This window comes from Anas platyrhynchos, chromosome 11, assembly GCF_047663525.1.
Source record: "Anas platyrhynchos isolate ZD024472 breed Pekin duck chromosome 11, IASCAAS_PekinDuck_T2T, whole genome shotgun sequence".
In the NCBI taxonomy this organism is placed as follows: domain Eukaryota; kingdom Metazoa; phylum Chordata; class Aves; order Anseriformes; family Anatidae; genus Anas; species Anas platyrhynchos.
The window spans coordinates 4,945,519-4,968,858 of NC_092597.1; the positions used below are offsets into that span (position 1 = coordinate 4,945,519).

Here is a 23,340-nt window from a genome sequence, read left to right on the forward strand (position 1 = left end):
GAACTTAAAATATTGTTTGTTACCGATCCTGATTGTATGTATGTATAGGCATACTCGGGTTATTATGTAAAGCAATGTTCTGTATACATGTATTTAGAATGTTTGATGTTCGTGTGTGCGTGTTGGTGGAGCATAGACTCCCCGCACACCCAGCGCTGTTTACTTGCCTTTTATACCTTTTATAGCTTTTACACCTTTTAGAAATATTTGTTTTATAAATATTACAAAATTCAGATTGAATCGAGACCTCGTTTATAACAAGAGGAAAAAAGCTGGGACATGCAAACGTTGCCCTCCCACACTGGGAGGTTGATGGATCCTGCAAGCTCCTAGACAAGTTTGCAGTATTTATTGTCTCCATTCTTTTCTGTGGGTCATTTTATGTTACAGTTGTTATAAATGAAGATACAACTCAATCTGAATTTAGTAATATTTATAAAAGGCAAGTAAACAGCGCTGGATGTGCAGGAAGTCTACGCTCTACCAACATGCACACACAAACATCAAACTTTCTAAATATACAGAACATTGCTTTTACATGTTAAACCTGTGTATGCCTATACATCAAAGTTTTGAAAGGCAAGTGTCCTTTAAGTCTATTACTATTAATGTCCATGACTGGGGGAGCATAGTTGGAGTTGGGAATTCTGGTTGAAGTGCTCCCATATCTTCCATGGCTTCATTAATTTTTCTCAGCTCACTTAAGTCTCCATTTTCCATTCCTTTTCTTGATTACAAACACCGGAGAATTCCAGGGCTAGTCGTGGGAACAATGTCTCGCTTTAAGTTGTCAAGCAACTCATCCTTCGGGCCTTATGTATCCTGTTCTTCACGGATCGAAGGGAAACAAACATTTCTGCCTCCTTTTCAAGGCCAATAGGGCCTGGGTCAAAAGGCACGTCCAGGTCAACAGGGGGCATAACAGCAAAGGCCTGTGATGGCAGCAGCGGTGGGGGGGCTGTACGAGCCCGCAGCTTCCTCACTCCCTGGCAAACCACACGTGTCTGACTGTGGCCCCATACAGCTCTTTAAGGCCTCAGAGATTGCTCACCAGGTGCTGAGCAATCCCACTGCAGCCCTGTCGTTTTTAGTTGCAGAGTCCCACACCCTGACCTCAATTTGGTCCCATGTTTCAGGATCATAAACTGTCTGACTGTTAATAAAGGGCATAAGCTGTAAAGTTACCAGGACAGTCTTTGTTCCTAAGGACGTATGATTCCCCATAATGCGCAACTGCTTACCAGTGAGGGGCAGTTGTGCGCACAGCTCTGCTTCTCTCAGCTTGAGCCTATTCCAGCTCCTGTTTCCACCGACTTTGAGCGGTTTACTGAGTTTGGCCAAACCTGTCTGCATGGGACGATCAATGTGCCTGTTCCCGTCCTGGCCTCTGTTCTGCCAGCCTGTCCCTGTTCTTTCCTTTTTTTCTACTTCTTTATTGATGACATAATTTCATTATATCGTGTTGTCTTTTTTTTTTTCATTTTGAGGACAGGCTCCCCTCTTATACCCTTCACCCCACAGCAGTCCTTTTCAAACACCTTTTCATCGGTCACACAACTTTGCCCGGCAACAGCAAACACCCAGCAACTTCCATGCCTTAACGGCTGGAGAACAAGCAACCCCAGGTGGCATGGCGCCTCCTGAATACCCCTTCTTTGCTCCCTCTGAACTCTTCTACATTCCTGATGGCGTAAGAGTCTGATGTTATCACCAACCATGGGGCTTGTCGACCCCCATGGCGATACTCCCACATCTCCTCTTTCTTTATTAATATCAACCATTTTCTTGACATGAATTATTACTCCATATATCACAAGTTTTTGATATTTTTTTTTTCCTCTCCTGTGGCTACTTCTATTTCAGTTCTGCCCCTGGAAAATTGCTTCAGAAAGGCATTAATCATAGAATGGAATATTACTATATTTTTCTCAGTCCAGGCATTTAAAACTTCCTGAGGTGATTATTGAACAGCAAAATGGACAACAATGAGCTGGGCTTGTAAACACATTTGAAAAGCTCCAGCTCCTCAAAGTTACTGCTGCCATCAGTCTTGAGGGGTAACGGGATCTGTGAAGCTACTTGTTTGAGGGAAAGCAGCAGACCCACACGCCAGAAAACCCAAAGGATAAAAATAATGCCGGGGGGAAGCACTGCGGATTGCCCTACCATTTTATGACCGCGCTGCCCCAGTGCACCATGCCGGGGCGGCTCTGGCCTCAGCACCCCGCACCGCGCCGGGGGCTGTTTTTAATCCTTCTTTGTTGCCAGCTAAATTCCGACAGGAATGAAGTAACAGATCGCCTTCTGCACGCGGCTAACAGCTTTCCAGCCACCTGCAGACCGCCTTGCGCCAGGAGCTGAGCGGTCCCACCGCCAGGAGGGCTGCGGGGCGCCGACCCCCTGCGGCACCGGCCCGGCGGCTGCACGGCGGGGCTGGGACCAGCGCCGGGACCGGGGCCGGAGCCGCGCCGGGGAGGAAGAGGAGGAGAGGAGGAGGCTGTGCCGGCAGCCCCGCCGCCCGGAAGGCCGGGGCCTGCCCGTCCCGTGACCGCGAGCCCGCCGGAGCCGCCGCCCGCCTCCAGCAGGGGCCGGCGGGGGGGAGCCGCCATGGCGGGGGACACCCCCAGCAGCCTCCCGGTGCAGGTGGTGGAGCAGCCCAGGTGGGTGCCTGCCCGGCTGGCTGAGCGAGCCCGTGCCGGGGCGGCGGCGCCCAGCCTCGGCCCTGCAGCCGCCGTGGCAGCGGGGACGGGTGGCGAGCGGGGGGGCCGGGGAGGGGGCGGGCCGGCCGTGTGAGGGACGGGCAGCCTGTGGGTGTCCCCCGGCCCCCTCCCGAGGCAGCCCTCGGAGCCCAGCGCGGCGGGAGGGGGAACGGCGCCTTCAGCTGTCCTCCCGGCGTCTTCTCTTCGCAGGGCTTTGGGGATACTCGGTTATCCTTTCGTCTTGTGTGCTGTAACCAATGGCCCGTGCGCTTCGCTGGGACGAAGCGTGCTCTTGCCCACGGTGCTGCACCTGGTGTGTGGCAGTAGAACTTGCTGGCAGTTGAATGAGCCCTTTTACCCGTGTTAGCGCTGGCAAGGGGAATTTTCTAAATTTGTGATCCCCACAGATCACAGAGCGCAGTGTATTTCCGTGTAAGTCACGTGGAAAGGACAAGCTCAGCTTGTCTAGATTTGGAGGTGTGAAGTTGCAAGGGATGCGTTTGCTTAACACTCTTGACAATCAGCTTTGATGTAGGTGCTTACATTGCAGCATGTTGCAGCAAAAAGGGCAAAGCGTGTAAATAGCTCTTCATCAGTCAACACTAGGGAGGACTGTAAGCAAGTTAAAGAGGGCCCTAACACAGCTTTGTTAGTGGGCTCCAAGGCAGAAACATACAGAAAGATCTGTTACAAAAATTCACAACAAATAATGCTTTGTAGCTTTCCATTTAGAGAAATCTTACAAAACATTTCAATGTATATAGTTGGACAATAACAGCTTTTACAGAGAAGTACAAGCTAAATAATTGACTGTGAAATTTTGTAACATCTGTTCCTCATTGCTGTCTTCTTACTTAAGCTTTGCATTAACTAGGCTTCCAGTTTTAGTTTTAGACTAAATGTAAAAGGCTTAGCAGCCTGAATTTTTCTTAGTGGACTAAAACCCAAATAATAATAACAACAATAACAACACTAATAATTTGGTACATGTTTTAAAGTCACCAGGGTATGCTGGTGAGATATTTTAAGACTTGTTTTAAATTTTCTGTTCTTCTTACTTCTCGTTTATCATTTTAGTGTCTTGCATACGTTAAAGAAAGTTAATGGGTTAGTGTGTACCCTAATGGTAGTTTTGAAGTGAATCACTATTAAATCACTTATGCTTCACTAGGATAATGGCTAAATTTCTTCTCAGTCATTGTTTACCCACTGTTCCTGCATGACATGCTGAAGCATCCTAAGTTTGCAAGCACTGTGTGGAAGCTAAATATCTTTATGGTCTTATGAAACAAAACAATATGCCAAATCTTTCTCTCTTTTGGAATTTTCAGTGACACATCTAGAACCTCCAAATGGAAAGTCTGAAGAACTTTCTGGGAGCTGTTGCTGTAAAACTGTAAATACTGTCTAAATAAGTCATAGGGATAATCGGTGGTTTGGAATGTTAGTTCTCTTCATATGCATTGGTACAGAAATGGTGCTCATACAAAGGCTCATAGGAAGTTTAAAAAAGTCAAAATTTAGAAGAAAATCCATTTGCTCAGGCCTGGTGTAATCAAATCTGGCTTTGAAGAGGGTGCCTCCATGTGTGTTTATGTGACAAAACCAAGTGCCACAAACAAGCCATTCATGCACACTGCTGCAGGTCTTCCTTACCTGCGAGCAGTTTTACAGAGCTGTAGCATACGAAAGGTAGGTGGAGGCCACGGAGTTTTGTTACACAAGGCAACACAAGGAGTTTTGTTACACAAGGCCTTCTCTGCTTCTGGCTAGAGCCAGCCAAGGTGGAGGACTTAAGTAAAAGCGGGTCCCTTTCATCCTTTTCAAAAGAACATACAAACAATAGTTTACCTTTGGACATCTGACTCCTGAATTAGTTTATGACTACTTGTATTTAAAACAAAACTCTTATCAATTAGGATACCTTAATCTTCTCTGTCATGTGTTATGTGAGGAGCAGGAAGAAGCAGCTTAATGTAGCTCCTGATATAGGAGAGAAAACCCGTTGTACTTCAAAAAGTTAAACCAAAATTACTTTAGAACACGTTTTAGACAACAGGCTTCCCATCTTTTATGCAAATACAGTCCTGCTAAAGGTTTTCAACCTGCCTTTCAGATTGCTGAAGCTGAAGGAGAGTTTTATAGCAAAATTTGGATCAGCTCCCAAGTTTTATGTTCGTGCACCAGGGCGAGTCAACTTAATAGGTAAGAGAAATATTAATATTTTATCATTTTATCTGACGTCACAGAAACCTAGTAATTTAAAACACAGAATCTAAAATAATGTTGGATTTTATTTTATGTTTTATTTTATTTTTTTTCTTAGAAAAGTTGCACGTGATAAAAGGAAAGTAGAATATAATACTTTCCTAGCTTTTATAACACCTTATTATAAATAATTTCACACTCAAATATCAGTTTTGGAAAAAATCATAGAGAGCAGTGATGATTTTGAAAAGCGGAGTAACATTCCAATTTATAGTTGGATACAATTCTTTTGAAAAGCTTTGCAAATCTAATCAAAGTAGTTGCTGAACAGTACATCCATAAATGAAATCATTATATTTTTTTTCTCATTCATTATAATTTAAGTGACCAGATATAGTTAGCCAAACAGGAATGCATGTGAAGGTATGAAATGATTCTACCAGGATCTCAGCCATAGAGATGCATCCACAGAACAGTTGGTTGTGATTCACATGCTTCCTGGAGAGACGCAAATACTGTTTATCTAGGACTTACCTGTGTTTCTGTGGCTGCCTTATTTTTTAGATTTGTCTATCCGTGTTAGGATTGTTCTCTCTCTAGAGCTCAATTTCTTGTATATGCATTGAGGAACCATACACATTTGAAGATTTGTAAGTAAAAGGAACCTGGAAAACAGAGCTTTAAAATTAATTAGTCCATTGTGCAGTTAATGATGATTTTCATCTTGGTGTTCTTAGTGTTGCACCTATATGTATTAGTTGTTATTTACATATAATCTTCATGGAAAAAAGTCCAGAAATTTTATGAAAATAAATCCACCACAAGCCTTATCCAGTGGCCAATGAATCTGTCACATGAGCAGAGGAAATCACATAATCGGAAGTCGTGTACTGACTTTATCTCTTCCAGTCATCAGTTAAATGAAATAGATTTGAATTATTTTTCCATACCGACACAAAAGTTTACAGATAATGCAGGTAGTTGTTTTCATTCTGGACAATAATATACATAGTGCTTTTTAAATTTTTATAAGCCAATGTTAAAACATGAAGATTTATAAACAGGTGCAATAGATAAAATCGCTAAAAATAAAATATTTGTGTAGTAATACAAAATGGAGGAAACGCACCCTAAACTTTCAGGTGTACTTTAAATAGTAAGAATTGAGACTATACTCAGAAGCTGTCTAGTACGGTAAAGAACGCTGAACTCCTGTAGGAGCCCTGTTTCTGTTACTCAAGAAAGACTTACTCAAAAATATTTTTAATTATCTGTTTCTTCATTAGGAGAACATATAGACTACTGTGGTTATGCTGTGCTCCCCATGGCTATAGAACAAGATATACTGATTGCAGTAGAACCTGTAAATAGTGATGTTTTGCAACTGGCGAATACAAATTCTTTGTACTTGTAAGTAATTGTTTGTTTATTTATGAACCTCTTTATGCAATCGCAATACAGATTAACTTTTCCGAGGTTTGACAGACTTACATTGCAGTATGGATTTTAATTGTGTACATTGAATGATACAAGCAAATGGAATCCCATTTGAACAACTCTGTGCATATTAGTTTAGAGCAGGAGGTTCACTGCTCCTGTCTGCCACCTGTTTGTTTGGATTTCTCTTGCGAAGCCTCTGATTTTTCAATCTTTATAAAAGTGCAACCCACTCACCTCTTTTAGCTCATCTTTCTTGTAACCCTATCAGCTGGCAGCAGTTCAGTTTCTCCTGGGGAAAGGAGTGAAACGTTTTGTAATCAATTGCTGCATATGTAAGCTAACACTCCCCTGCTGTTGTTGTCTTTGGGACTACACTCTGGAGAACCTGCGGCTGTATTTTCACAGCACAAGGGCCTTAGCAACAATCCTGTCTCAAAGAGCCTGTATTCCCTCTTCTACTTCCTCCACAGCTGCTTGTTTACAGAATTGTAGAATAATTTAGGTTGTAAGGGACCTTTGGAGATTATCTAGTCCAATCTAGGACTAACTTCAATGTTACAGCAGGTTTTACAGGGACTTTTTCATTCAAATTTTGAGTATCTCTAAAGACAGAAACTCTATAATCTCTTTGAGCAACCAGTTCTCTAGTTTGGACACCTTTGCTGTGAAGAATATTTTATAAATGTCTAAGTGGATTTTTTCTTGCTGCAGATTACCTGTTTCCTCTTATGCTCCCTTCATATACCTCTGAGAAGAGTCTGGCTTCATCTTCTTTGGAGCCATGTGATGAGTGGTCAAAGACTCAAATGAGATTTTCCCATTCAATTTTCTTCTTCAGGCTGAATAAAAACAGCTCTCCTTACACATGATGTGCTGTAGTAGCCTTGTAGCCATCTTGGTGACCTTCTGCTGGACTGTTTGGCAGTTTGTCAATGTCTTTCTCTACTGGGAAGCCCCAAACTGGAGACAGTATTCCAGATATGGTCTCACAAGTGCTGAATGTATGGAAATATTCTGGCCATTCCTTTCAACTTCAGCCACATTATCCTGCCTTCTTCCTTGCAACTGACTGATATTTGTGTGGTAGCCAGGTAGTTCAGAGTAGGTCACTCATTTACATGAACTTTAGTGGTCATCTTGTAAAAATCAAATCAGCACCAACTCAGTTGGCTTAAGCCAATGATAAATTACTTCCTGAAGGTGCAACATATGGCAGGCAGCACAGGCACATTTAGGTTGGAAAAGACCTCTAAGATCATCTGGTCCAACCTTTAACCTAGCACTGCCAAGTCTGCGATTAAACTGTGTCACTGAGCACTACATCTACGCATTTTTTGAAGACCTCCAGGGATGGTGACTTAGCGACTTCCCTGGGCAGCCTGTTCCAATACTACACAACACTTTGAGTGAAGAAATTTTCCCGAAGGAACATACTGCCAAGAGTGGGAACTAGTTAAGCACATATTCCTGGTTAAAGCTGAGATATTATCTGAGCTTTATCTTATGTTCTTACCTTATGTTCTGAGCTGCTACCTGCAAGTTAGGCAGTTAAGAGGAATTTTCACTTCCATGCAAAGTATAAATACGCTAATACTTTACACTCTGTGGAGTATGTTCTCACTATATGGCTGGGCTGAATTAACAGCTCACCACTCCTGAAGGGGGGTGACTTACTTCTTTCACCCCTGGTCTCCCTATTCCTGCTTCCAGCATTGATTACCAATCTTAAGGTAAAGTGTGCCCTAATTAATTTTCTGTCATTTTAGTGAATTGAATTGTCATGAATTCAGCACAAAAGCTTACTCAGGATGAACAGTGGAAACATACAGTGATGAGTGGGGGGAAGGAAATGGAAGACTTTACTTTTCTGTGACAGAAACCTGCAACGGGGCTTCAACTTTGTTGCAAAATCATTTTGCAAGAGACAAGAGTTTCAAAATTGTAACAGCTTCGATTAGGAAAAGTTATTACAAAGGACGCTAAATAAAGCAGTAACCAAAAGGTAAACATATTTTTGTGCTTATTTTTTTGAGCTTTGGCTCATTACATGGCAATTAAAATAGCCTCCTGAGGCACATACAGTTCTTACCAGATATAGAATTACAGCCTTTGAATTCAAATTGTGTGTACAGTCACTGTATTTTTATATCTGCCTTGTTTTCAGTTTAAAATCATATGTTTTAAACCATAAACCAAGAAAAGGTTTCAGATTATGGTATGAAGCATTCTCTGTTTTGTTGAGACACTGTTGCTTAAAAACAAAGCTAAAACATGCCCGTAATTTCATAACAAAGAAATATTTTTCAACACTTTGAATGTTATACCAGATAACAAAATTGTTGATAATACATCTTTTCTCTCCCAGCCTGTTCCACTGCTAGATGTTTATGCCTGTGGTGAATGCATGTACATGTATATAGGCCTTTGGCTAGCAAGGACTAACCATAAGCCTTTGTAGAACCACTGTTACCTATTTCATTCTCGTTTTGTGAACTGCTTAGCAGTTCACGTAATATGTAACAGTTCTGTAGCCCTCATCCACCCTGATCATTTCTATTAACTTTAGGAAGAACAGAACAAAGGATAGGCGGCAAAAACAAAACAAACAAAAACTTTCTGTTTGTTTTTCATCATAAAGCATCTTATCTGATCAGATGTTTTTTTAAATATATTTGGGCTAAAATGGTATTCAAAAGTTAAAGTCTCTTGAAGATCCAAATAACTCCTCTTCACACAGCACCTTTTTAATTGAGAAAGAGATACTCTCTGAGTATCTGACATCACACACCTCAAAATGCTTTCAGAAATGTCAAAGCATGGTAATTAACAATTATCATTCCATCTCATAGAATGACCTGAAAATCTTTTTTTTTTTTTTTTTTTAATAGATTTTTTACAGAGAGTTCAAACAGAAAAACTAAGAAATTGCCGAGACAATGAGGCTCTGTGTGAAAAAGCCAAATTGGTCTCCCAGAACTAAGGATTAATTACTACTCAAGCAAGGAACAATACCTCAACCACATTTTTTTCACACTACTCAAGAAACTCACCTCTTCTAATTATATAGACCAATTAAAATGTTTATATATAGTCCTGGAGGAGGGAAAACCTTACCACAAGTCCTTTAAAATGGAAAGGTTGGAACAGACAATATCAAGGTATTTTTATCTCAAGGGGATGTTTTCCCCTATTTTTTATTCTACTTGTTTTCACAACGTACTTATATCAAACTTCGTACCTTCCAGTAGTAGGACTGAAGGCAAGATTGAAAATTTTATGATTTAAGATATAGCTTGGGCATTTAGGAATGAGTTTTTGTAACAAATCAAATGTGATAATAAAAAAAAAAAAAAGACTTAAGGATTCTGGGGACCTTGCCAGTTCCACATCCTGTGATTGTATGAATTATGTGCATGTGAAACTTGCCAAGTTCAAAGCCAACTTTTCTTTCTTTTTCTATGTGACATTACAGAAATCTGCAAAATGCACTTTAAGAAATAGTTATTTTCATTTATCCACAGAACCAGCAAATATATACCATAGTATATGTCTTTTCGTTCATTTCATTCTAACTTTGTCTGATTGCATAAAAAGAATTATGCAGATAAAATATTTTACGACCCTTTTTCAAAGAAAAGAGGACTTTAAATTCACTTTATGATAATCACTTTTACACATTGATTTCTAGCATCCTTGCTTTTTTAAAATAATAATTTAAGGTTATTGTAGAAAACAAACATAAGTAAACAGAGGATTATTTTATTCTTCATTACTTTTGACAGTCATTTTCTACTGTACTTCTGGTTTTTGATTATATTCAAAAGCCATAACAAAAACAATTTGTTTTATTCTCTGGAAGATTGTTCCGAAGACATGTGAATCTCAAACTGGAAGAATTTACTGCTGTCCTTGAACTCTACTTGTATTGTACTCTCAACACTCCCTTTCAGATCTTTTTGTTACTCTACAATCCCCAGTATTTTGCACTTAAATCTCTACAATTCTTCAGTGCTGCATTGTTGATGAAGTCCTGTAAGTGGCATTATTTTGAACAGTTCAAATGGGAAGACAGCAACTTATACGTTAAACTGTATGGCAATCTCTGATATTTCTGCACTGCAGTGAATGTTGAAATTGAATGTATAACTGAGAAAATGGTAATTCTAAGTTGATATTTGAAATGTGGTATCTGTCTTGTAGCATTGATCTGGGAATAGGTTGTAGATCGGCAGTACAAGTGGAGTAGCTCATACAACATAGCTAACATTAAAACCTATGTTAGCGTAAACACAAAAATTGCAGCCTTTAACTGCATCACAATAAAGTGAAGTTTTCAGCCATTATTTGAAGACAATTACATCACTGTAAAGATGCTTTATATTAGTATGACTAATATAGGCTCTCTATAGGGAACAGAATACTTTACTGATAAAGATACCTTCACAGTGGTATTTTTTTTTTACAGGTATTAACTAGCGGTATTATTTCAGATAAAAATAAAAACAGCACGTCACCAACCTATATAGTTTACAGAAAAAGACTGGGACTAGCATAAGAAAGAAAATTTGTGTTCTCTTAAAAGCTGTGAAGTGTCTCCTTGCAAGTAATTTCTTGAAAGTTTTTTTTTTTTTTTTCCTTCCATTAAGACTAAATATTTCCAGGGAATCCAGCTGCCTCTTTTCATATTGTTTGGCAGACCTTGCCTTGTAAAGCACAACTTAGCCTACAAGGTTTGAATAATTTTTGTTAGTTTTTCGTGACATTCTTAGTGCCTTTACTCTTTCTTTGTTGGACATCTGCTGTACTGGCATCAGGTAGATACAGTTATTAGGTGTTTGACAGTATAGACTTCTAAACAATCTACCCTTCCTGATGATTAATGCATGCCCCTCCAAGGCGTCTGCACACCACTCCATGTATATTTTTAAAGCATCTATCTGTAGCATTAGTTTCTTCAGGAACATTCAGGTTTACCATTTTTATTATTTTGAAGTGCAGTAGGAAAACTATTATCAGTGTTATCCTGGAGGAAATAGATAAACTGTTATTTTAATTATATCTTGTAATATACATGTACATAATACAATTTTACAGCATTAGGCCTCTTTTAATGAGCTGCCATTCACAGCGAAGGTAATGAAGATGAATTCCTCAGCAGGGATTAAAGAAAGCCTAAAGTGTATTTATCTCTACTCTAGGCTTGACACGTACGATTAGTTAGATTTATACTTTTCTAAGAGATTTAATAGAGCATGTACATGTGATGGAAGCCATGCTGCCTTGATTACGGGTGCTAAAGGCAGTTTAATTTCTGTAATTTAATTTCTGTAATTTCTGTTAATTTTGTGTAATAATTTCTGTTGCTTTAGGAAATACTATTATGCTTCTATCTAAAATATAGAATTGATTAATAAAGAAGATCTGTACAATAAAATATTGTACTGAAAAAAATGATTAACAGAAATGTTTTTGTTCATCAGCAGGTGGCAGTAATAAGCCATGTTTTTTCAGGTTAAATTTACTGACAAGTTGAAACCTCAAGGTTTTTCTGTTTTTGCAGGGATTTTAGTGCTAGTATTAATGACATTCAGATTGACAAAACCAAATCTCAGTGGCATAACTACTTCCTATGTGGACTGAAGGGTATTCAGGTAAGCCCAAACTATTTAACTTATGAAATTAATGTGGAAGTAAAATATGACATGCATATCCATTCACCCTGAAACTACTTCCCTGCATCTCTGTCATTTCTTGATATACAATTATTTAATGATGAGATATGAGTGGTTTTGTTTTAAAATATTTACACAGCACTATATTAATATTTATTAAATAAATTATGATACCAAATAATCACTTATTTAGTAAAGTCATGATCAAACTTGTGTTAAGATGACATTTTTGTATTTTAAAAGTTAAAAAGAATGCTTCCCACTGGACTCATGCAATTAAAATTTGCTTTTTAGAAAGGTTTGGAGTCATGTCTGTCAGGATACAAGGGTCATATTTTAGTCTTTTTCTTCCTATGGAAACATTTTAAAAAAACATAGTTTCCATTAGTGTTGGAAACATACAAGTAATGCACAACAACTGAGCAAAACTGACTCATGCAGTAGGCAAAAGAAATCTCAGAAAGTACATAAACCACATACAGAAGGAATTATCCAGTAAGAACCATTACTTATCCAAACTTTCAGTGTGTGGAATCTGAATGGGAATTTCAAAATTTCCTAAGCGAGTTAAGAGTAGAGCTATGCAGGAAATGGCACGCTTATGGTAAAGGGTGGAACACTGAACAGACAGACGTTTTCCTGTCTGCTCATTTGAGCTTTATCTTCTCCTCTGTGAGCTAGCCTGTCTCCGGACTGACTTGAAGACTGAACTGCTTGTGAAACCAACTGCTGATTGTCAGTGTGGCCCTGGGAGACAGCCTGAACTCAGAATTGAGGCTTCCTATAAATCTCACCTGTCCTTTGCAGATGATTCATGGTCCTTTGAGTAAAAAAAAAAAACACAGTGACTTCTCAGCCTAGTGCCAGTCAGTGACATTTCTTGAAGGGTCAATGGGATAAAGAGTGACAGCAAGGTAAGGTCACCACAGCCAGCCCAAATTATGGGTAAATGTGCTTCTGAAAGCACATGAAGCTTGTCTCTAGTTAGGCCATCTGGGTCGCCCCACAGGGTGATGCAGTAGATAAGCACTGCAGGCAGCCAAGAAAGCATGCTTTAGACCTGGCACTGATGTCTTCAAAATACGATTTTTGGAACAATCAGTGCCACGAATCACTTCATTACGATCCATAGTTCCTAAACAGACCCCCCGCTATGTTTAGATCCCTATAAATTACTTACATTTGCAGTAACGTGAGTATTTTCAATTTTATATAGCTCAGTAACACATGCATGTAAATTGTATTGACTGTAGATATATAGATTAAGTTTATTTTCAATATATCTTTTCTTATATTAAGGCTAGCATGACCAATTGCCTTTCCTTCTTTTGCAGTCTGCTACTGAGATTTGTTTCCTAAGGACAAGCTTTTATACCAGAAGGTTAATTTGCAAAGCAGGTTTTCAGACTCAAGCACTGGCAGAAAATAAGCATGAATGTTACAGACTTAAACACTGAAATACAAGTATTTAGAGGGTCCAGCGGGATAATCTGTTTATATTAAATTGAACATGCTATCCTTTTGGGACAGAACTATTGCAGAACTTGGCAAAGTCCATTTTCATTTTTGAAACCAAAATACGTTTTCTATTTAAACATTGCGTGATAAGTTTGCAAGCCTGATTCACATTCAAGACAGTCCAGAAACTGTGGATCAGTTTCTGGTTACTCAATCATTTTCTGTTTTTGAACAAGCCTGTCTAGTGTTCCTCATGAAGGGCAGCAGTAGTATTTCAGGTATTAATTCCCTTCTGTTTGGAGAAAGGGAAATTTAAAATTTGAAGTGATGCTAGAAAACATTAAAGGAGGTGCTTTCTGTTTGCGGATCTCTACCATTGGTATTTATGGTTGAAGTTACTTCAGGAAAAGTAGTAGAAATCTTTTGAAGGTGGGTGCTTCCGTATGGAAACACTGCCGTTTTTCTCATTATTGACTATTTTTCTGATTATTTTAATATAGTTCATTGATATATAAGTCTGTATCAGAATATAGTTGTTCATATACCTCCCATACATGTGCAAAGCTTTTTTAGTATGTACTGCGTGTTTACTTCTAACTAACAAAAGAGAGAAATTTATATTAAAGTTATGCTAGATAAAAAGACACAACTAAAAAGTAATTAAAAGAATATGTACACAAGGATTTATGACTTCTCTATTACATATATTATCTGTGATATTTGTTATGTATGTAAAAATGTCTCAAATTTTATTCTAAAATTAGCATGACAGATCTATCATTGCTGGTGCCTCCTAAAGCATAGTGTTCTTCAAATACCATTATATTTTTTTCAGTGCCAGTCCTGTGGGTGCTTCAGGAGATACGAGTATCTGGCTCTGAACACAGCTGCATGGCTACTAGTTCCTGATCAGCATGATTAGCTCCCTAATACTACATGCCAGCATTAAAAGTGAGGCATGAAGTGGACTGCAAACTCTTTGGGATGCATTTAGTGAGGAGTTGAGGAAAAAAGGATGAAAGGAGGGTGTCAAATGATTGGTAACCTCCGGTACTGTCACCATGACAGCTCAGAGCTGAGCCAGTGCTGTAAAACCCACCCACGAAGCTTGGTAAATTCTTGGGCACTTAGCCCACACTGAATTCTGCTTGGGGTGCAGTTCTGTCAGTCCATGTATGTTTGTGTACAGGAACTGCAGACATACCTTTGGCTGAAGCCTTACCATTGGCTTTGTTCTTAAAGAATAGCATGAAAATTTCACTTTATTTTGGAGATACCAGAAGCAGGTCTTTGGTTCCAGCAACTCAGCAGAAAGATTCTCTTTCTAAGTGTCAGATAATTGCAAGCCTGAGCCTGTCAGTACTTGAAACTGAGATTGTTTATTTTTTCATTGTTAGGAACATTTTGGTCTTAATAACCCAACTGGAATGAATTGTCTGCTAGATGGAACCATCCCTCCAAGTTCTGGTCTTTCTAGCTCCAGTGCTTTGGTGTGCTGTGCAGGACTCGTGACACTAAGAGCTAATGGAAAAACCCTCTCTAAGGTAATTTACTGTAAAACTCAAGAGTGTCAGCAGTAAAATTCTACGTAAAATTAAATATTGTTAATGCCTGTAAACATTAAAAACACGATACAATTGTTTTTGCAAAGAGTTGTTGGATATAAACTTAAGATATTGCACAATTGAGCAAACATCTTTGGCCAAATTTTGGCAGGATTTGATTTTGGCAAGAAAACAGGCTTACATTAAAGCTGAAAAAAAGGAGCGTTATTGTAAGCCTGTGTTTTGGCCAACCATGAGGTCCATGCCTGGACCAGATGTGCTATTTGCAGGCCAGGACTGAGGATATATGTGCTAAAGCATGTGGACCACACCCCCGAGGCCTTTACCCCTCTCCCTGAATGACTTTTCATGGCTGCAACAGCATAGCATCTGTTGGAGGCCTGTGGAACAATTTCTTGATAAATTATATAATCAGCACAAAGCAGAGGTAAAATTCTTCCATCTGACTCTTCTTATTCTTTTCACAGTTTTTTTGGAATGAACATACTTATAATCCAAAATGTATTCCTCACTTTTTTAAACAAACATTAGTCTAAAAACAAACCCCAAGTATGTGACCTGTTACCAATACAAGTGTTAGCAGAATTTGGCTTGTGTAATAAAAAGTTCTGGAGGAGTCATGGTCCTTGAAAGTGCTGTATGGGAATGAAGTTCTCTCCAGTAAAAATGTCTGGTTAAGTGAAACTAGGATCTTAAATTAGAACATTGTCAGGAAGAGAAAAAAACGGATCTAAATGTGACTGTTACACATATTTGTGCCTATTGTCTAATTAAGTCAGACATTCCCACGTTGTGGTACAAAGCCAACTTAAAGTGGTACATGGTGATGGCAGCTGTTAACAGTGCTTGTATACAAGCACTTATCGGAGCCATAAGGTAAACAGCTCCACACAGAAAGCTTTTTCTGATCCATTGTGGCTTGCTCCTCGATGTTGCTGCAGCTGCAGCAATCTGCTCAACAGTAAGTTCTCCAAGCCACATTGCACAACTCAAAGTGCTTCAGGAAGGTATCAAGCAGGGCTAAGGCAGCAAGAAGCAGGGTTGGCAAGGTGCGCTGGCTTTCCAGGGAGGAGGATGTGGCTACAGTCATTGTCACCCTGCTTTGTGTTGGTGCAGCGCGTGGTCAAAGGCTAAGTAAGGGAGTGGGTGTTTAACAGAGGCTGTAGTTTGTGAGGTGAGACATAGTGCAATGGTAGAGGAAGACGTGGAACTGGGGACCCCCGTTAGATGAGTGCAGCTTTGCAAGAAGAGGGTTGGAAGTGACAGATGTGCTTCTTTATAGTATAGATGTGTACCTGGCTTGCCAAGAAGCTTTTGGTTTTGCAGAGATGGTCTTATCACACAGGTCAGCACCATCTCTGATGGTGGTAACCAAAAGAGCTAAGCTGGGGAACTCCTGATCAAAGTCACTGGAGTGCGTGTGTTCAGAGAGGAATTGGGTATCTGCAAAACCCATAAAACTGACAGAAGTCAGAAAGCCCAAGTTTTACTAGGTAGTAGAAATCTGTAAGTGGAAAACCAGAAGCCAGGTTTTCATTATTCCAAGAAATACTGCTTTCTCCCGAGAATAAATGATACAGTGTGTATCTTGAGGTAAATTTACGCATGGCTTGGGAGTACTGGTTGGCATTATGCCAGACTTTTTTTCTGAAGAAAGGTGCAAAACTCTTTTGGCATTTTTATAGAAACTTGTGGAGGAACAAAAGGAAGACAGAGACTCTACTGAATGTCTTTCCTTCTCCTCGTGTGTCCTGTTCAATCAAACCAAAATTCCTTCTGCTTGCTGGTTGGAAAAGGTGCTGAAAGTTAATGTTGTGTCTCAAATATAGTTGCACAAACACAACAGACACAATTTCACATTTTTGCCAGGAACTCCAGCTGTCTGCAGCCAAGTATTTTGCACTTGTGATGAAAAATGAGCAATTAATGTACAGATGAGAATTCCCAATAGCCAACACAGGAGCAGTTAAGAACATGTCCAAGATTTTGTGTGCTTGTACAGACAGAGACACCTGGTTGTGCTGGGTAAGACAAAATGGCAGCTCTGTAGACTGATTACTTTTGTTTAGGCTCAAACTTCTCCCAAATCTGTTGTGTTCTTGGTTAATTTGTTATTTAGTGTTAAGAGACCTCTTATGTCTAGCCAGATCCAGGTTCGCTGTTGCACTGAACTTCTGCTTAGTCTTGTGGAACTGCCTCTTATAAGACAGTGTTAGTCTGAGTATAAATTAGAGTAATCTAGGCATGTGAGCCCTCAAAAGTATAAAACGTGCTCTCGTGACTTCTTTACAGTTCCTAATGCAGCCTTTGCTGGTGTCAAATGGTATCTGTGCAGGATCTAGTAATACTGGCTGTGTATCAGCTGGGAGCTCCCCCATGGCAGGGAAATTTTTAGCTGAACAGAAGTAGGGGTATTCCAGATCCTTTCTGCTAGAAAGCAAACCAGGATCTTACATTTTTAGGGCTCTGGATATTTGTTTCTGTTTAGTTTTAAGGAAGAAATAGTCACTTATCTTGTCTTGTCACCCCCATCTTTTTTTATTATTATTATTATTTTATTTTTTATTTTATTTTCAAACGCTTAGATTTGCAAAAATTGTAAATGGTAGCATTTATAAGTAACGATATTTGGTCATTAGAGTAGGCTGTCTTGGTAATTTTATGAGAAAAGATTGACTTTTTACCCCTCATTAGTCTGATGGACTTTGCAAAATCTTAATACTATGGGCTGTAACAGCAGGACAGAAACTTTTGGCTTTGGAATCAAATTTGGCTGAATGGTAGGGCTTCTGTAGCCAAAGGTATGAAAAATTGACCTTTTACTGAATGGAACATTTATCTGTTTTGCTTCTGTGAAACTGTTTTTATTAGAATATTTGAGTTACATGCTCTCTCTTTCCTGATAAATCTATGTTTAAAATAGTAGCTGTAGAGTAAAAATTGCTGAAATTTAGAGCTTTTGTGAGATAACACTTCCAGTGTGATGTTTGGGCCTATGAGATTAAGACACCAAAAAAAACCAAACCCCTAAACGAAAAATACTGTACAAACATAGTTAGAATTTCATGGTGGCTTGATTTAAAAATAGTTTGTGTTTTTTTTTTTTCCTGACGTTGAAAACAAAATCAGGAAAAAAATATGCTCTCTAATTATTGTGTGTAGCAGTCTGCAATAGGGCATTGTTTCAGTTTGCATACAGTATTTTTTTAAAAACCCATCACACACATACACAATAGTTTAGGGAAAATACTAGTTCAAGACAATTCAGCCAGATGTGCAGTGCTAACCAGTTGCAGCAGTGCAACAGCATTGAAATAGCAAGATGGAAAATTTAGAATGCGATCCTTAAAAAGAATCCATTTTTCTTCTCCAAACAGGATACCAGTCTAAGACGCTGCTGGCATCTCTCAAAGAACAGCAATGCTCAGTATTAGCTTTTGATTTTAAAGTGATTTTTATTTTAGTGTTACAAAATCAATCTTTTGTACAAGTTTTCATCAGGAAAAGATACTTTTTGTAAAGGAAATGGAATAATGCTCTAAATTGTCCCAGCTTTGTGTTTCATGGTAGGAATTAATAAGTACAGAAAATCATTTAGTACATTTGAATAACTATATTTACTTGAAAGATGTGATGATAGTGTTGCTGTCCAAATGTTAAATCTTGTGGTACTAAGTTCTCTTCAGCCACCCTAATATTTTTTTCTGTTGCTCAAGACTGGGCAGCTGTGCACATACTTATTGGCAAAAATAGATATAAAGCCAATTGGGTTTATTTAATTTAATGTGAAATGTTGAGCATAGGAAGTTAAATTATATTATAAGTCAGACAGAATTTTGATTAAAGGACCTAAATCTAATCTGTAGTGGCATTGTGTCTATGGGCTTCAATATTATCACGCTACAGCTCAGTTGAATTGGAGTGTGGGATTGTCAAAACATTCAACGTTGTCTTGTATTTAAGCAGCTACACTACATGGTAATGTCATGGATTTCAGTGGGAGAAAAGAGGGACCAACATGAATCATCTCTACTTTATTTCTGAAGCCTGTATATGATAAGAAAAGGACATGAATTGGTTACTTTACCCCTTCCTGATAATTTTCCTGATATGCAGTAGGGCTTTAATATTTGACAAGAAAATCTGTGAGTAGTCATACCGATAGTGTGACTTTGAAATTATTAATGTGTGCTGGTAATTCTGATTAGGATCGTTTTATAATATTGCTGCATCAAAAATGTTTGATAGATTCATGCTCAGATGATTTATGTAAGAACCTCAGGTTGCTTACACAGAAAATGGTACCTAGATGCTGTATTTTAAAGTACTTTTAATATGGAGAAATGTTAAAAATCCTTTCTTTTCCTATGGAATTAAAACTTGTGTTTTTTTAACTTGTTAAATTTGACTGTGTGTTTGTAATCAAGGGGAAACTGAGTACTTCAGAGCAACAGTAATCAAAGGCCATAATCTCTCATCAACCAAATTGATAACCTTTTATTTGAGTATGTTAGAGGGCAGACGAAGTCAAGCTAAGATTGCTGTGGTTATGAGGACATTCAGATGCTATCTGACAAATTCTTTCCTATTTCTGAAAAAAGTAAGGATAATTACCTTGCAAAACATATATGAAGTTTAGCTAATTGGGATTTTGTATGCAAACTGGAAGCAGATGGTAACTTTCGGCAATCTATCTCTAGTCAAGACTAGATATTAAAAATAAGGATATTCCTGGTCGTAGAAATAACCTCAAAATTTGGGCATAATTTTATGCCCTAATAAATGAAACATGGTGTTGTATATTTCAGAAGTTATTTTCATGCATATATATGTATAATAACATATAAAACATGCAAAGATAGAAATAAAAGATCAACATCTAACTTAACTTTAAATGTGACTTAAGTGATGGAAAATGTTTTTTTACTCTTAGATGCGTCTTCTCACTTTTCAGTCCTGTATTCTGTGAACCCCAAAGGATTTCACAGAAAATCTCCTGGGTGCTAAACTTGCCATAAAATGACCAGCGTTCTGTAAAGAGAAGTAACAGAGTCTGACTTTTCAGATTAAACCAGAGAAGGCATTAATGAAATTGCATTGCAGAGCCATTACTGTATTGCTGTAGAGAAACTAAATGTACATGCAGGACTTTGGGCTCAACAGATCAATAGATATTTAAATACTCCAGTTAGTTAAATATGCATGCTGAATAGCTTTTTGGAGCACTGAAAATGACAGTCTAAAAATAACTCTCATTAATGAATTCTTCTCTTCGTAGAGCTTCCCTTCATGAATGGTAAACTTTAAAACGGGATTTTTTTTTTTCCATTTTGAACATTAGCTATCACTATTCCTGCCTTGTTATACATAGAAAATCTAGCATGTTTAACTTTGGCTGGAATGAACTTACATAAAACCACTGAGGTAGATGTAATTTAATACTATCATTTTATAGAGAAGGCTGCTTTATTTTGGTTGCTGTCATTCTGGATTTGTATATATCAGGTTTCTGGGTAATGTAGAGTAAGCTGTTCCAAAAAAGTACTAAGCAACACTAATTCTGTTTTACTAAGAAATATTTGCCTGTCTCCTACTCACTAATTGTCTTACTCTTTTAAGAGGTTTAAGCTTACACAAGTTTACTTCTTTAAAGGTCTGTGTGAGATTGAAAGGGATTGATCAGTGGTATGGAACATATTGACAATGACAGTTATATAGGGACAAATTCTGTCACAGTTCACATACTGTCCAGACCCATTGCACTGAGTGAAAATCAGAGCAGTTGGCCCTTGGCCTCTTTGTGAGCAAGGGAACTATTGAAGTCGAAACTCCCTTGTCTGTTCTCACTTAAATAATTCCCTAGGAGGCTGCTATTTTTAGGAAAACTTCTGTAAGTGTTTTTTTGTTCATTTTTATTACACATTTTATTACACATTTTATACCTAAATATCTTTGCCTGTCTAAACCTTCATAGTCATTATCAATAATATCAAATTGAAAGAAACTAAAATAAATGATAAGACAATAGAGAATCAAATAAGCTGTACTGGGTGGTTCGTGAGTTGACATGCTACTGAAGTATCAGGGTATAAAAAGTCAAATGTAACACAATGGTGGATTGTGCCTGGAAATAGAGAAATACTCTTCTATCAGTTCTTCAGCATTTTTGAAATATTCATTTGAAAATGAAAACCTGAATTGTAGGTGTTTCATATTGAAAAGTAAACACACAGTGAAAAATACACACTAGTGAAAAGTATCATTTTACTGACAATCCACTTTTTCCATTAAAAAACAACAAAATAAAGTAACATGATGCAGCGCTATTGATGAGGGCTTATTACAAGTAATCTCTCTATCTAGAGTAACTACACATAAGGCAACAAATAAAAAAAAATCACAACCCTTCTTTGTCAGACTAAATTATATCTCCACTAATATGATTTCCCAGATTAGACTTTCTGCATGCTGGATAGGAAACCTTGTGGCTCAAAGATAAAACAGGTTTAAGTGTTAGTAATTTCTTTCCTTGTAACCCAAGATTGACTTGCTCCTTATCAGGGAGAACCTTAAATTGTTTCAAACAAAAAGCAGAGGTAGGTAGTAGAGCTCTTAGATCAAAGGCTAGCCTATGCCTGCACATGGGGGCCAGTTGTTTGATACACAAAGTGGTAAGTGCTGCCTCCTGCAATAGGATACTTTCTGAGCATAATTTAGAATTAAGCTTCTGAAAAGAGTGCAGAAGTAAGGAGCAGCCTGAAGAAGGTTTTGTATATTGTTAATTTTCACTTTGTCCAAATGCTCCAACTAAAGATGTCTAAAACCTGAGTTGAGTTTTGAAACGCTTAAGAGACAGCAGCTTCCTTGGTAGGTTATTGCTTCGTTTATATTTCTAAATGTGTAATTGCTTATCAGGCAAGTGAGTGAAATGTATGCACTGAGATTTGACTCCTAATGATGTTGCTTTGTATTGTTTTATTCTCATCTCATCTCAGGGATATTCTCATTTATTGTGCTGTATCTTTTATATTGGATAAACAACAAAAATGTTAAACTTAGTATCTCATGTAACTCCCTGATACTAAACATTCCCCATGCACACACAGCCAATCTGGCATGTGTACTTGCCAACAGATATAAAAGTACTGCTTGTGTTTGTATGTATCATAGCTGGTCTGGCATTCAAGAGCTACAATATTTAGTGTTTCCTGACAGATCAGCAGGGAGATTTCAAGGTTTAACTCACTACCAGCTACTATTACTGTCATGTTTTGCTCGTCCCTCTCATGTGCTCAGAGCCTAAACAAACTAACTATACAAAATAGCTCTAGGTTAGTCTTGCTAGACTAAGTTTCGATATTTAAGTTTCCATTCCAGCTTCCCTGCTTATTATGGCTCATGTTTACAGCCTTCACTGTGGTCTGCAGAAAGGAGCAGTGTGCTTCACCCATGCCACTGCAAAACATGTTTATTTAGCAAATGGATTTTGCCATGGCTGACGTGGTTGCATAGCCTGTCCTATTGACTGGAGTGTCAGGACAGTAACCTCAGTGAAAGGGGTGGAAGAGTTGAGGTTGCTAACTGGTAGAGGCTGCATTGCCATATGTACCATACGAGCCACCATTTTGTGGCTTGTTTGGCTTGTTTGCCACATAAAGATACAAAAAAAAAAAAAAAAGGATACAAATATACAGTGAATTTTTCTCCGAGATAGTCTTAGAAAAGCTGGAAGTCTGCCTCTGTCCTTTCTTACAAACCAAGATAATTAAACTGAAAAAGGTTCAGGTAAAAAGCCACAGGGACAATTAAAGGAACAGGATGAACTCCATAAAAGTAAGCTAGGACTCTTTGGAAGAAGGAGCTTGAAGAAGAGGTGAGAGATAAATGATAAGGTGAAATGATTAATGCAATTGGTATAGTGAATAGGAATCAATTGTTCATTACCCCTCACAATGCCAGAGGGTATCAAATGAAGCTAGTCAGGTGTATGTTCAAAACAGACACGGGAGATGCTTATTATCTGAGAAGTTGTGGAAGTCCTTGTTACTGGATGTTCCACATGCTAAAACTGTGAATGGGTTAAAGGGGAGTCTGGACAAGTTCATATACATGTATAATAAATCCATCATTGGTTTCTAAGTGTACAGAATTCATGTTCAGCTCAGGAAGCCGTGCATCAAAAAAAAAATGTTTTGGGGAAATGTCTTCTATACTTGGCCTTTGCTCCATACTAAGATGCTACTTTCTGTTATAAGATACAGAACAAGATGTGGCTTTGGTCTGACCTGCTATGTCTCT

General features: G+C 38.4%; 1 protein-coding gene across 4 annotated transcripts in view; it reads left to right on the forward strand.

The window, feature by feature from the left end:
- The first annotated feature begins 1,939 nt into the window (after positions 1-1,939).
- GALK2 (galactokinase 2) overlaps positions 1,940-23,340 on the forward strand; it is a 52,477-nt gene continuing 31,076 nt past the window's right edge. The window contains exons 1-7 of one of the 4 annotated variants that reach the window (XM_027466749.3): positions 1,945-2,660; positions 2,910-3,131; positions 4,031-4,095; positions 4,816-4,904; positions 6,194-6,317; positions 11,908-11,998; positions 14,875-15,021. In XM_027466749.3, the coding sequence (XP_027322550.1) occupies positions 4,052-4,095; positions 4,816-4,904; positions 6,194-6,317; positions 11,908-11,998; positions 14,875-15,021 (495 nt within the window). In that variant the 5' untranslated portion in view covers positions 1,945-2,660; positions 2,910-3,131; positions 4,031-4,051. Of the gene's footprint in view, positions 2,661-2,909; positions 3,132-4,030; positions 4,096-4,815; positions 4,905-6,193; positions 6,318-11,907; positions 11,999-14,874; positions 15,022-23,340 lie in introns of all 4 variants that reach the window. The other 3 variants (XM_027466748.3, XM_027466747.3, XM_027466750.3) reach the window with 3 other exon arrangements.